Source organism: Sus scrofa, chromosome 6 (assembly GCF_054392235.1).
Source record: "Sus scrofa isolate SSC_HxYL_T2T_F1_AM1 chromosome 6, Sscrofa_HxYL_maternal_Yorkshire_Landrace_v2.0, whole genome shotgun sequence".
NCBI classification, from domain to species: domain Eukaryota; kingdom Metazoa; phylum Chordata; class Mammalia; order Artiodactyla; family Suidae; genus Sus; species Sus scrofa.
In genome coordinates, this window is record NC_139388.1 from 80,686,289 (window position 1) to 80,698,419 (window position 12,131).

The 12,131-nt window shown below is 59.5% G+C and overlaps 1 protein-coding gene across 50 annotated transcripts in view; it reads left to right on the plus strand.

Moving 5' to 3' along the window:
- ARHGEF10L (Rho guanine nucleotide exchange factor 10 like) overlaps positions 1-12,131 on the plus strand; it is a 165,342-nt gene that overhangs the window by 95,233 nt on the left and 57,978 nt on the right. For 34 of the 50 annotated variants that reach the window (XM_084963055.1, XM_084963044.1, XM_084963015.1 and 31 more), the window contains 6 exons: positions 1,041-1,220; positions 2,234-2,350; positions 3,710-3,802; positions 4,548-4,721; positions 8,950-9,095; positions 11,225-11,406. In XM_084963055.1, the coding sequence (XP_084819181.1) occupies positions 1,041-1,220; positions 2,234-2,350; positions 3,710-3,802; positions 4,548-4,721; positions 8,950-9,095; positions 11,225-11,406 (892 nt within the window). Of the gene's footprint in view, positions 1-1,040; positions 1,221-2,233; positions 2,351-3,709; positions 3,803-4,547; positions 4,722-8,949; positions 9,096-10,959; positions 10,975-11,200; positions 11,407-12,131 lie in introns of all 50 variants that reach the window. The other 16 variants (XM_084963031.1, XM_084963037.1, XM_084963035.1 and 13 more) reach the window with 2 other exon arrangements.

Consider the following 12,131-nt stretch of genomic DNA (forward strand, 5'->3'; position numbering starts at 1 on the left):
AATCGGAGTTGTAGCTGCCGGCCTACGCCACCGCCACAGGCACAGCCACACCAGATCCGAGCCACGTCTTCAACCTACACTACAGCTCACCGCAATGCCAGATCCTTAACCCACTGAGCGAGGCCAGGGATTGAACCGGCATCGTCGTAGTTACTAGTTGTGTTCATTACCACTGAGCCACAATGGGAGCTCCAACTCAGGCATTTTTAGGGAGAAAGGCCAAAGACCAGCACTTTTCTGGGGACAGCAGGAACCCCAAATGGGTGACACCAAGAATTCCTGATGCCTTGGTGTTTGCAGAAGGACTGGATTTTCTCAAACAATGTTGGGGTTCACAGAAAAGAGCTCTGTCTTGTAGTCTTGAGGACATGGGTCCCTCTTCCTCGCCACTCTGGGAGCCCCTGGGCGGGGCCGTGACTCCCCCTCATCTTGGGCTCCCGGGGGCGAGGAGTGGGCTGCACTCCCCCCCCAACATCAGGTTGCCTGGGAATGGCTTGGGTGTCTAAGTTGTGCCAGCCTTAGATTGCATTCGTCAAATGCTGAGTCTTCTGGGATGTGGGCTCCTGGTGAGGACGACAGAGAAGGGAATTGTTGGGGTTGGAGGATGCTAGTGACACCCTTATGTCCCCTCCCGACTTTGGATCCACAGTGGGGAAGCCCAGACCCCAGGCAGGTGGAGACGAGAGTATCCCGTGTTGCTGACAAAGCTGGTTGGAGAGGGTGGCACTAGGTCTGGGGGACAAGGGCCCTTGCTGTGACATCACTGCCATGACTCCATTAGACAGGCTGGCTCCATTGTGGGCAGAGCCCGTCTGGAGCTCCTCGCAGGCAGGGACCTCCTCCCAAAACCCAGCTTATTAACACAGACGTCGTGGGGGTGGGTTGTGGGTTAGCCAGAGGGCCGGGTGTGTTCCATGCATGGAGATCCTTCCAGAAGGGCGAGTGCTTCCCCTGGCAGGAGGGTCCACTGATCTGCTTGGCCTCGTCCAGGTGGCCATGACCTGGCCCGGGGGTGCTCGCCCCTCCCCCTCTCCCCGCAGGATTACCGCAACCCTCTGATGGAGATGGAGCCCAAGGCGCTGAGTGTCCGCAAGTGCCAGGTGGTGTTCTTCCGCGTGAAGGAGATCCTGCACTGCCACTCCATGTTCCAGATCGCCCTGTCCTCCCGTGTGGCCGAGTGGGACTCCACCGAGAAGATTGGGGATCTCTTCGTGGCTTCAGTAGGTGTCCCCAAGCTCTCTCTCCCTGGCGCACCAAGTTGAAAGCCATGGCCCTGACCCTGATGTCCTCCGGGTCAGCGTCCTGCCTCCATCTGGTTGCCTTGTCCAAGCAGGCAGGTCAGAGAGCAGCAGGGCCTGAGTCGGCCTGGCCTGAGCCGGCGGTGGGTGTGACACCCTCCGGATGTCTGCCTTGGCGCCTCTGGAGCCTGCTCATTGCTCTGGCTCTGCCCAGGCAGCACCTCCAGGAGACTGGCCACTGGGCAGCCCCGTGGCCGATCTGAGGGCCCTCTGCCGAGTGCTCGTGGAGTGGTCACTGTCAGATGCTTGGCCTTGGCCCCAGAGGGTGCTGCAGGGTGCTAGGCCAGCCCACTGGGGTCCCCCTCCGGAGACCTGGCCTGGTCCCAGCTCAGCCGTGTGAACTCGGACCGTGCCAGGGCTCTCTCTGGGCTCGGGTCCCTATCCGTGGAAGGAGGAGATGCGCTCAGCTTATGGTTTTTAAAACTGAAGTCTGGGTCTAGACAAGATTCCTGGGGTGACAGATGGGCAGAGTCAGGGGGACCTGCTCTGATCTGTTTTAGGAAATTGGGGTTCTGCTAAAAGGCAAAAAGTATTGTTCTGAAAACCCCAGCATGCAACAGACTTGACACTCTGGTTGGTGTCTCCATGGGCTCAGGGTCAAGTGCACCGTCCTTGAGGGTGGAGGGCAGGGGATTTGAGGAAATACGCGCAGCTCAGGGCCATCCTGGCCCCCTTTGCCTCGGGGTGGGGGGCCGTGCCGGGGGACAGGAGCATCCTGGGCTCTCGCTGGAACCACCTCTTCCTCCCCATGACCTCGGTGTCTCTTTACCTCTCTGAGCCCCGTCCCCTCCCCTCACCGGGGGACAGGTTTCCTGACCTCAGGGTAGCTGAGCCCCTCCACGTGGAGGAGGAGGTCGTGGCCGGCGGGGAGGGTCCCGGCCCGCTTCCCGTTGTCTGGATGTGACCCTCGCGGGCCCCGGCCATGTCTGTTTCAGTTTTCCAAGTCCATGGTGCTAGACGTGTACAGCGACTACGTGAACAACTTCACCAACGCCATGTCCATCATCAAGAAGGCCTGTCTCACCAAGCCTGCCTTCCTCGAGTTCCTCAAGGTGGGCCCGAGGGGGCGGGGGCGGGGAGGTTTCCCAGGAGGGGCGGATCGCTGGAGCATCATTTCTTTGGCCGGGGCCCCTCGCTTCTTTCCTTTGGGACACCCCGAGTCCCACGGGGAAAATATGAGCCTTCCCCCCACCCCGACCCAAGAGGAGGGTGATAAAGAGTTAAAGTGTCTGTAAGCTGCTTGGGTGGGATCCCGGAGCTTTGGCAGGTGGAAGGCAAGGCCTGTGACATCTCGCGGATGGTGAGGTGAGGGGTGGGTCCACGCGGGCAGACCCGGAGGTGCGGCACGCACGGTGTTCCTCTGGAGGGCTAGGCTTGGGGGATCTTCGGTGAGGCACAGGTTGTGGCCTGGCTGACGCCCTTTCCTCATGTGTGAAAGGGTGGGGGAGAACGCCTCAGAGGGGTGCCTTGGGGGTCATGCGGGAGGATAGTGCCTAAAGGACCAAAGGCCTCCTGTAGCTGTGGCGCCAGGTCCCCCTGCCCCATTTCCTTGGCGCAATTAGGCGGGTCAGAGGGAGATCCCGCTGCAGGGAACGTGCCAGCGGAGGGCGCAGGGGGGCTAGGAGTGGGGCCCCAGCGGAGGAATCCACAGCCCCACTCCAGCGGGTCAGGGGGCTTTCTCACTGTGACCTGGGGCCTGCGGGGACTGTGGGGTTGAAACAGGTAGAGACAGAGGAGGGGGTGTTCCAGGTGCAAGGGTTGGGGGGGTAAAGGTCAGAGACCAGGCTGGCTGGAACCTGGGAGTACTGGGTGCCGGGAGAGAGGCCCAGAGCAGCCAGGGGCAGATCTGTTCCTCCAGGCTCAGGGGTGAGGATGTCGTATTTCAGGCAGCGGGGAGCCCCCGAGGTTTAGGGTGGAGGCACATGGAAGTGGAGGCTGGTGGAGAAGCTGTGGCAGCAGCCTGGGTCGCAGGGCTGAGGACCCTGGTCAAGGTGACAGGTGTGTGGATGGAGTCGGGGAAACAGAAGCGAGAGCCAGGCCAGTAAGACCCCCGCGTGCCCGCCCCTCACCCTGGCCCGGGTCTCATCCGCTTTAGTTTAAGTGGAGGGAAAGCTCGTCTCAGCTGCTTCCAGAAGCCTGGCCTTGTGAATCAATGGAATGTCCCAGTTCTGCCTTTAGGACCTCAGTGTGATGCTCTGGGCTCCCCGGGGTGCGGGGCTGTGCAGGGGATCCCTGTGGTGGTAGGGACCCCTGGCTGCAGAACCAGGGACTGCCCTGGGCTCTTCTCTCGGGCCTGAGGCTGAGCAGGGTCCTGGGCCCGGGGAGAGGAGCCTAGGACGGGCCTTGTCGGTACCCGGGCGCTGGGCCCTCACCACGGAGGGTCAGCGAGTGATCCACCTGGTCTCCCACAGCGGCGGCAGGTGTGCAGCCCCGACCGCGTCACGCTCTACGGGCTGATGGTGAAGCCCATCCAGAGGTTCCCGCAGTTCATCCTCCTGCTTCAGGTACTACGGGGCTTCCGGCGCCGCCGACCGACCTGCCGGGGGCAGCTCCGGCTGGCGCCAGCCTCATGGGGTGGGAGCACCCACCACCCACGCATCTGCGGTGCACTGTGGGCGGCGCCTTGGCACCCAGAGCCCCCTCTTTCCCCACTCCTGGAGTGGAGCTCATCTCATCTGACAGCTTTCCCTTCTCCTGGTGGGAATGGTGGCGACTCAGCCCAGATTGCGGGGGTGGGGGGATGAAGACCCGCAGCTTCCCAGCACCTGCGGGGGCTCTTGGCAGGGAGGTGCCCTGTGAGTGTGCCGATCTGGGCACTTTGGGCTTCCCGAGGGAGTGTTAGCCCCACACAGGGCCCTGTGAGCTGGGGCCACCTCCCCTGGCTGCTGGGGCCCTCGGTCAGGGGTTGAGCCCCCTCTTGGGGGGGTTGGGGGGATGCTGGCTGCCAGGCCTAGGGCCCCTGCTGAGTTTCCTCTCTGTCCTCAGAGCAACCACCTGCAGGTGCGGGTCTCATCTCTGCCTCCTGTTGGTCGGTAACTCAGGGATGGGGCCACACATCAGTTTTTCATTCACTCGCTCTTCATTGAGGCCTTGCTCTGTGTCAGCCCATCTGTCCTGGCCACAAGCTGGGCTCTTTTCAGGCCTGGTCTCTGTGCGGAGCATGGAGGTCGAGGCTGTGATCCCAGCCAGTGGAGGGTCTGCTGGGGAGGGGGTGGGGGTCTCAGTCTTGGCTGCCTTTGGCTTCGGCAGGACATGCTGAAGAACACCCCCAGGGGCCACCCAGACAGGCTGTCGCTGCAGCTGGCCCTCACGGAGCTGGAGACGCTGGCTGAGAAGCTCAACGAGCAGAAGCGACTGGCGGACCAGGTGGCGGAGATCCAGCAGCTGACCAAGAGCGTCAGCGACCGCAGCAGCCTCAACAAGGTGCGTGCCTCCTGCCCCGAGGCCCCCACCAGGGGGCAGTGTTCTCCGAGCCCACACTCCTTACCTTGAGGCCCGGACCCCCACATTCATTACTATTCATGTGGTTTTCGGATAGAAACTGATTTTGTCCATTAGTGTGACAGCCAGTGAAGACACCAGAAGTGATAACCTAGTATTCTGCTTCAACGGATGGGCTTTGGAGTCAGGGTCTGGGTTTGAATTCAGATTTTGCCTCCTTCCCCCCTGTTTCCCCCGCCCCCCACCATCCTTACTGTGTGGCCTCAGGGGAATCACCCACCTTCTCTGAACGTCATTTCCTTCCTCTGAAATGTGAGTAGTTTGCTGGAGCCTGACCCTTGGGGTTCTGCAAGCCAAGGAGAGAGTTGACAAAGTGGCAGAGCCCTTAATTCAAGATGACCGCTGTCATTGTTAGTGTTATTTTTTAAGAAGAAGAAAGACAAAAAAATCCATGCCTTGTTTTGGGATTGCAACTTGGGAACATTCTAGCAAAAAAAAAAAAAAAAGAAAACTTGAAAACTTCCAAATGAGTCTGTAGAAAACCTTGTTTTGTTTGTTTGTTTGTTTGTTTTTGTCTTTTTGGCCGCACCTGCAGCATATGGAAGCTTCTAGGCTAAGGGTCGAATCAGAGCCTACATCACAGCCATGGCAATGCCAGATCTGAGCCGGTGTGCGACGTACACCACAGCTCACGGCAGCACCGGATCCTTAACCTGCTGAGTGAGGCCAGAGATTGAACCCACGTCCTCATGGATACTCTTTGGGTTTGTTACCGCTAAGTCATGATGGAAACTCTAGAAATCCCTGTTTTTAAAATACATAGTTGATATAAACAATTTAGTCACCTCCTAGAGTCACCTGTTGGTAAACTTTAGTCCTCTGCTTCCCAGTGGCTTGTGGCATGAACCACTCGCAGCCACAGATCTGGGAGGTGTCCTGCACCCAGACTCCACCTTCTTACACCCACCAGAGGGTGGAGTTTGGGCCGGTCTGGGTGAGGCAACCCCGCCCCAGCACCCTTGGTGAGAACAAGGGTTGTTCTTTGGGGAAGGGAAATTGTGTGATGTCACGGGGAGGTGTTCAGATCATCTGGGGGAAAATGGGAGCCTCGTGGCTCTGTGGGCCCCCAAAGCAGAGCTGAGGCCAGGGAGATTTCAGCCACACAGGATGGAACCTTGTAAGGTCCCCTCCCAGGTGGACTGCCGGTGCCAGTGTGTGATGCTCTCTAACTTGAGCTGTCATCCCTGATGCTCTCCAGAGGCTTGCAGAGCAGTGCCAGGACGAGATGATTCTCGGGGTCTGTTCTAGTTCTAAGCTCCAGGGTCCTACCTCTCAAGACTCTCCCACCTCAGGCCACATTCAGGCTGCCCAGGTGGACTGAGGCCCACACAATATTTTTAAGAAAATGGAATTAGTTGCCAGTGTTTAAAAAGGGAACGATGTTTCACAAAACTTCAACTTGTGCATCTCCTTGTAGGGTGAGAAGAGCTGGCATGCTGGCCCACCTTCCCCTACCTGGCACAGGTCACCTGCGTAGCTGCTGCCCATGCCACCCCCCAGTCCCCATCCATATCTTCCCACAGAGGTTACCTGCTGGCCTTGCAGGCCTCTGAGTTGCCATCACCTGTTCCAGAAGGAGAGAGCTGGGAAGAAAAGATGGGGCAGAGGATGGAGCCCGCTGTTGGGGGTGTCCCCATCCAGGGTTGCTCGGGGTGGGTCTGAGAGGTGGCTGGAGGTGGTCCCCCTCCCTGGCTCCAGGCCAGGACTCCCCCACACAAGCCCTCTCTTTTGGAAAAAGACTTCAGCCCAGCTGTGGTTGCCATGCTGCTGTTTGATGGCCTTTGCACTTGGGAAGTGTCTTCTTCTGTCTCCCCCTTTAGCTCCTCTTCTGTAGCCAAGAGGGTTTCTCTTGCTCCGGCTCTCACGTGTGTGTGTGTGTGTGTGCGCGTGCATGCGTGCACACGCGTGTGTGTGTGTGTGTGTGTGTGTGTGTGTGTGTGTCTGCAGTGGGAAGAGATCCCTCCAGAGAAGGAAACCTTTCTCCAGGAAATGCTGTCTGTTCCCTTCTGCGCTGTCCCCTGAGGGCCCCCAGGCTGTGAGGAGCAGTGGTCCCTGGCTGAAGGTCAGGAGGACCTGTTTGGTCCCGAGCCTCAGTTTCTCCACCTGTCAAGTGGGCATGTTGGAGAGGGTGGCAGTGCCTTCCCTGGCCAGGGCCCCTCCCTGGGTGGTCTCGGCCAGTTCTGAGGCCAGGGCAGTGATGTCCCTGTGGCTGCCTGTCACCCAGAGAGAAGTGGAAATGAAACTGGGTGTGCCCAAAGCGGAACCGTGTTGGCTATTTCAAAATGTGCCTGTTTAGGACCTGGCTCCAGGGGGCCGTTTGTGCAATATCTGAGTTTTCTTTGGTCTTTCTCTTTTTTATCTGCTTAAGTGGCAGGAGGATGGTCACTGAAAACCAGGGGACTTTCCTCTCCCAAGTTTTGGGTCCTGGGTCCTGCCGTCTTTAGGTTCCCGGCTGTGTTTCCACGAGCTGGTGATCAGCTGGGTGGTAAGAGTTGTAGGAAGGGGGAGCCTGGCCTTAGCAGTCATGGGGGGACCTCTGAGTCTTTTTTAGTATGTCGGGGGCAGTGAGCTTTCCCAGGCTCCTCTCACGTCCAGCCAGGAGCCGGAGGGTGTGTGGCTGCCACCTGATGCTGGGGACAGTGCTCCGTCCTGCCCTGCCGCTCAACCAGCCCCAAGTCTCCAAAGGCACTTCACCTTGGCAAGCTCTGTGTCCCCAGCCTGGCACAGGGAGGCCTTGGGGCCCTTGAGCTGATTAGATGAGAGGTGGACTGTTCAGTGCCAAGCGCAGCGCCCGGCACCAGGGGGGCACGTGGGGCCGCTCAGGCTTTTGTATTTCCCGGGGAGATGCGGTTCTTGGGAGAACAGCAGGGCGTTCTCTCCAGGAGAGGCTTTGGGATGATCTGCCCTTCTCCTTGTGAGCATGGGAAGGAAGACGATGGCTGGCGGTTGTTATCAGAATCGTGGATTTAGGAAAGGAATTTTGCTAAATCCCCCCCCCCCCCCAAAAAAAAAAAATCCCTCTTGGTAAAGAGATGTTTTCCCAGTGGGTCCCTGGGTCTGAAGGTGGACCGGTACCAGCAGGTACTTGGTGTCCAGCCGAGATGGGTCAACTCCTGCTCTGATGCCTCCTTAGAGAAACACCTCATGGACGAGCAGATCGTCCTAGTCCCAGCACCAGGCCTTCCATGAGGTGAGCGGCCAAGGCTGTCAACAGGTCAGGGTGAGGGATGGGACCCACCTCCGGGCGAGGAGTCCCTGCCTGAGGCCATAAGGACAGCAGCAGCAGTGGGGACAGGGACCATCTGCGGGGTGTCCCTACTGCAGGGCCAGCACCCTGGGTGTGCGGCCTGTGCCCAGGGCGGGCACTCAGAAGGGTCCCATGTTTAATTTACTGCTGTGCCTTTGCCATCTTGAAATTCCCCACCTTTTTTTTTTTTTTTTTTTTTTTTTCTCTTTAGGGCTTTACCAGAGGCAGATGGAAGTTCCTAGGTTGTGGTTGAATCGGAGCTACAGATGCTGGCCACAGCCACAGCCACAGCAACCTGAGATCCGAGCCGTATCTGCGACCTACACCACAGCTCATGGCAACACCAGATCCTTAACTCACTGAGCCAGGCCAGGGATCGAACCTGCTTCCTCATGGATATTAGTCGGGTTCGTTACTGCTGAGCCACAGCAGGAACTCCCTGAAGTTCCTAAAAAGTTTGAGTGAGCACTGTGCTTTCCTCTTGTCCTGGGCTCTGCGGAGTATGTGGCCAGAGCTGGTCATGCATTACCTTGGTGATGTGAGCCCTGGAGGTATGGCCCACGTGACACCTGCCAGAGGGATTCACAGCGGGCGCTCCAGGAGCCAGGGTCAGAGCACGGGTCTGTGGCTCTGGAGCGGTGTCGCTGGTAGTGACCTGCCTGTGGGATTGCTATAGGGGAGGGGCCGGCAGTATCTGGCTCGCCTGAGCAGGGGTGCTGGCTGCTGGGCAGGGGGCGGTCCCTGCCCCTTGTCCCCTGCGGATGGAGGCGGGGCCCTGCCTCCCCCTCCCCCTCCCCCTCTCCCAGCCGCCGTCCCCTTTGTCTGTGGAGGGAGAATTCTGCGTGTCTCTGTAGCAGCCTGTGTGCAATGCTGTTCTTGACCTTGCCCCGTCCCCTCCCCCAGCTTCTGACTTCAGGCCAGCGGCAGCTGCTCCTGTGTGAGACGCTGACGGAGACCGTGTATGGCGACCGCGGGCAGCTGATCAAGTCCAAGGAGCGCAGGGTCTTCCTGCTCAATGACATGCTGGTCTGCGCCAACATCAACTACAAGTAAGCGGGCCCGGCCATCGCCCCTCCCTGGGGACTCCTCCTGCCGTGTCCCCGTCTGTCACATGTGGGCTCCTGCTCGGGCTCAGCTGAGGTCTCCTATGTTCTGACTTCCTCTTCCATCCCTCTGTGCCTGCTCTGTCCCCGGTCCCCAGAGCTAGGAAGCACCTGCAGAGGTTGCCCAGGGCAAACAGCTGTCTGTGGTACAGGATGGTCTGTCCTAGAACTCCGCTGTTGGAGCGGAACAGCCTGCTGAGTTTTGACCACTTTGAAACTCAGGAGGTTCATTCTTCCTCACATCCAGCCCAGGTCCCCTCTGCTTTAATTCAGAGAGAGTTTCCTCTGGCCAGATCTCAGGGAGAGCTTCGCTTCTCCCCCTAGGCCCTGCGGGAGCCTGGTTTCCTGGTTCTGGGTCAGAGGTTGTAGAAAAGCCCAGAGCCAGCTGTGGCCCTGGAGTCAACTTGGAGTTGGAGCCCTGCGGTGGGGTGAGGATGATCCTTTAGTCTCGTGTCTGCAGACTCATGGCCTGTGGGTTGCATTCGGCCTCCGGAAATCTTATGTCTGGCTACTGTGGGGTTTTCACACAAAGATTGAGACATCTGGCTTCTCTTGAAAATGTGGAGATCCCACATTCTGGGCCCACACGGCCCGGGCCATGGGCCTGCAGCTGGGGTACGAGAACTCTCCACTGGGCTTCCTGCTCTGTGTACTTTCTGTCCCCACCTGGCCCGGCTCACTCACTTGCGCCCCATGCTTGGTCCTCTGGGCATCGGCGATTGGAACCCTTGACCAATGAATGCCAGCTGGGCCTCTCTAGTCAGACCGCTGCCTGCTCGAGTGGAGGAAATCTCCGTCCTCAGTACCTGGCAGCACTTTCAAAAACATCGTGGAAACCCCAGCGTGGCAACAACAACCCAGATCCACGAGGGAAAACAGTCACCCCAAGTCAGGGGTCAACCCCAGCCTGGCTTGCCCACTGCCCAGCTGGCGTACACATCTGGGGTCGGGCCTGGTTTAGACCCTGAGCCCAGAGTCAGCTGTGCCTTCCTGCGCACAGCCGTGGAGCAGATTTGAGGCTCATCTGTGGTTGTGGATCACATGTTCTGGAAGGCAGGGAGCACGCAGGGCTGTCCCGGGGCTCGCACACTCACTTAGCTGCACCCACTTGTCCACTGGTCTGTTCATCCCTCAAATAGCTCTTGAACTCTTACTTTGTGCCAGCTCACGGGTCTGGGCAGGACCTGGCCCTGGTAGGGACCTCAGGCAAGGAAGCCTCTGTCCCAGGTCAGTGTGGTGGTACTGATGGCTGACTCATTCATTCATTCATTCACTGTAATTTTTAAGTTTTTGGCCACGCCCGAGGCTGGCAGCAGGTCCCTGGCCAGGGATTGAACTTGAGCCACAGTGGTGACAATACCGGATCCTTTAAATGCTAGGCCACCAGGAAACTCCCAAGAACTGAACTTTCAAAGTCTTATTTATATCCTGGGCTCCCTGAAGCCTCCAGGGATCTGACCGTCACCCTCCCTGCCCTCCTGCGGCTTGGAGCCCAGCACGGTGTGAAAGTGTGATGGGGATGCTAGTAGCCCACTTTGGGGGGCTCATTTTGGGCGCCTTGGGACAAGTTGCCTGACCTGTCTGAGCCTCAGTATCCTTTTCTGGAACAGCACAAGCTTCCCAGTCGGGCCGCTGCGGGAATCAGAGGGGAAGGCAGGCCAGCGGCCCCTCCCCCACCCAGGGAGCAGGCCCTCTGGGTGGTCCCCTTTGTCCGCACCTGGCCCAGCCCCATGGCCGGCCCCCGGGGGGGTCTCGGCACCTGCAGAAATCATTCAGGAACAGTAATGACCCTTCTTGTCTTCTTCCTCAGGCCTGCCAACCCAAGGTAGGGGCTCGGGGTTGGGAGGGGTGCTGGGTACGGGCGTGTGATTCTGGATCTGGGGCTGGGGCCTGGACGCCCTGATGCTTCTGCCTCGTCCTCGGCTCCCTGCTCGGCCTGGCTTGGTTTGGGCCCAAGGTCTTGTGCTTGGGCTGTGAAGCGCCTGGCTGAGCTGACCTGCTGAGCAGCAGTGCTGGGCTGGCCCCGGGGCTGGGTGCTGCGGGCTCTCCAGGCTTGTGTCCTCTCTTCCTGGCAGGGGCCAGCTGGAGATCAGCAGCCTGGTGCCCCTGGGGCCCAAGTACGTGGTGAAGTGGAACACGGCGCTGCCCCAGGTGCAGGTGGTAGAGGTGGGCCAGGAGGGCGGCTCCTATGACAAGGACAACGTGCTCATCCAGCATGCCGGTGCCAAGAAGGCCTCTGCCTCGGGCCAGGCCCAGAGTGAGTACCTGCCCTGCCACCGCCTGACCCAGTGTCGGGACCGCCTCCCCAGGCTCAGACCCCCGGCCGACGGGCACTGGCCGAGGGACATTTCTTGCTGTCAGTGACTGTACACAAACACACACCCACAGCCCCACCTGTGTGTGAACACACGCCCCATGCACTCATACTAGACGGGTCCCCACTGCCCCCACCCCCTACTGCCACGCACGTGCAGTGACCTTGAGTCGGAAAGCATGACCTCCAGTGCCTGCCTGGCCACTGCCTGCCCCCCTGGGGGACTTCAGCAAGTGGTCATGTGGGACCTCAATTCAGTTCACGCCTCGGGCCCGGGCTTAGGGCTGCTTGGCTCCACCCGGATCCTCCCTCCTCTGTCCTGACTGTCCCCTCAGATCCTGTCGGATGATGGCCAGGACAATGAGAACTCGGGTGGCGCTCAGCAGGTTTCCCCACCCATCCCCGGGCCCGGCTCTTCAAAATGCACATCAGAGCTGTGTGTCACCCTGCACCTAGAATCTGATGGCTTCCCATGGCTCCGGGGGTGAAGTCCCCGGGCCTCAGCCCCCTCCGCCGCCTCACTCCCTGCGCTTGACGACCCGGGCCTCTTGGTCTCTGCAGGGCTGAACCTGCGCTTGCTCCAGGGCCTTCCCCGGGCCTCTGCCCTTTTCCAGGATGTCCTGCCGTCCTGTTTTGGTCTGTCCTCCCCTCTTGTCTTGGCTTAGGTG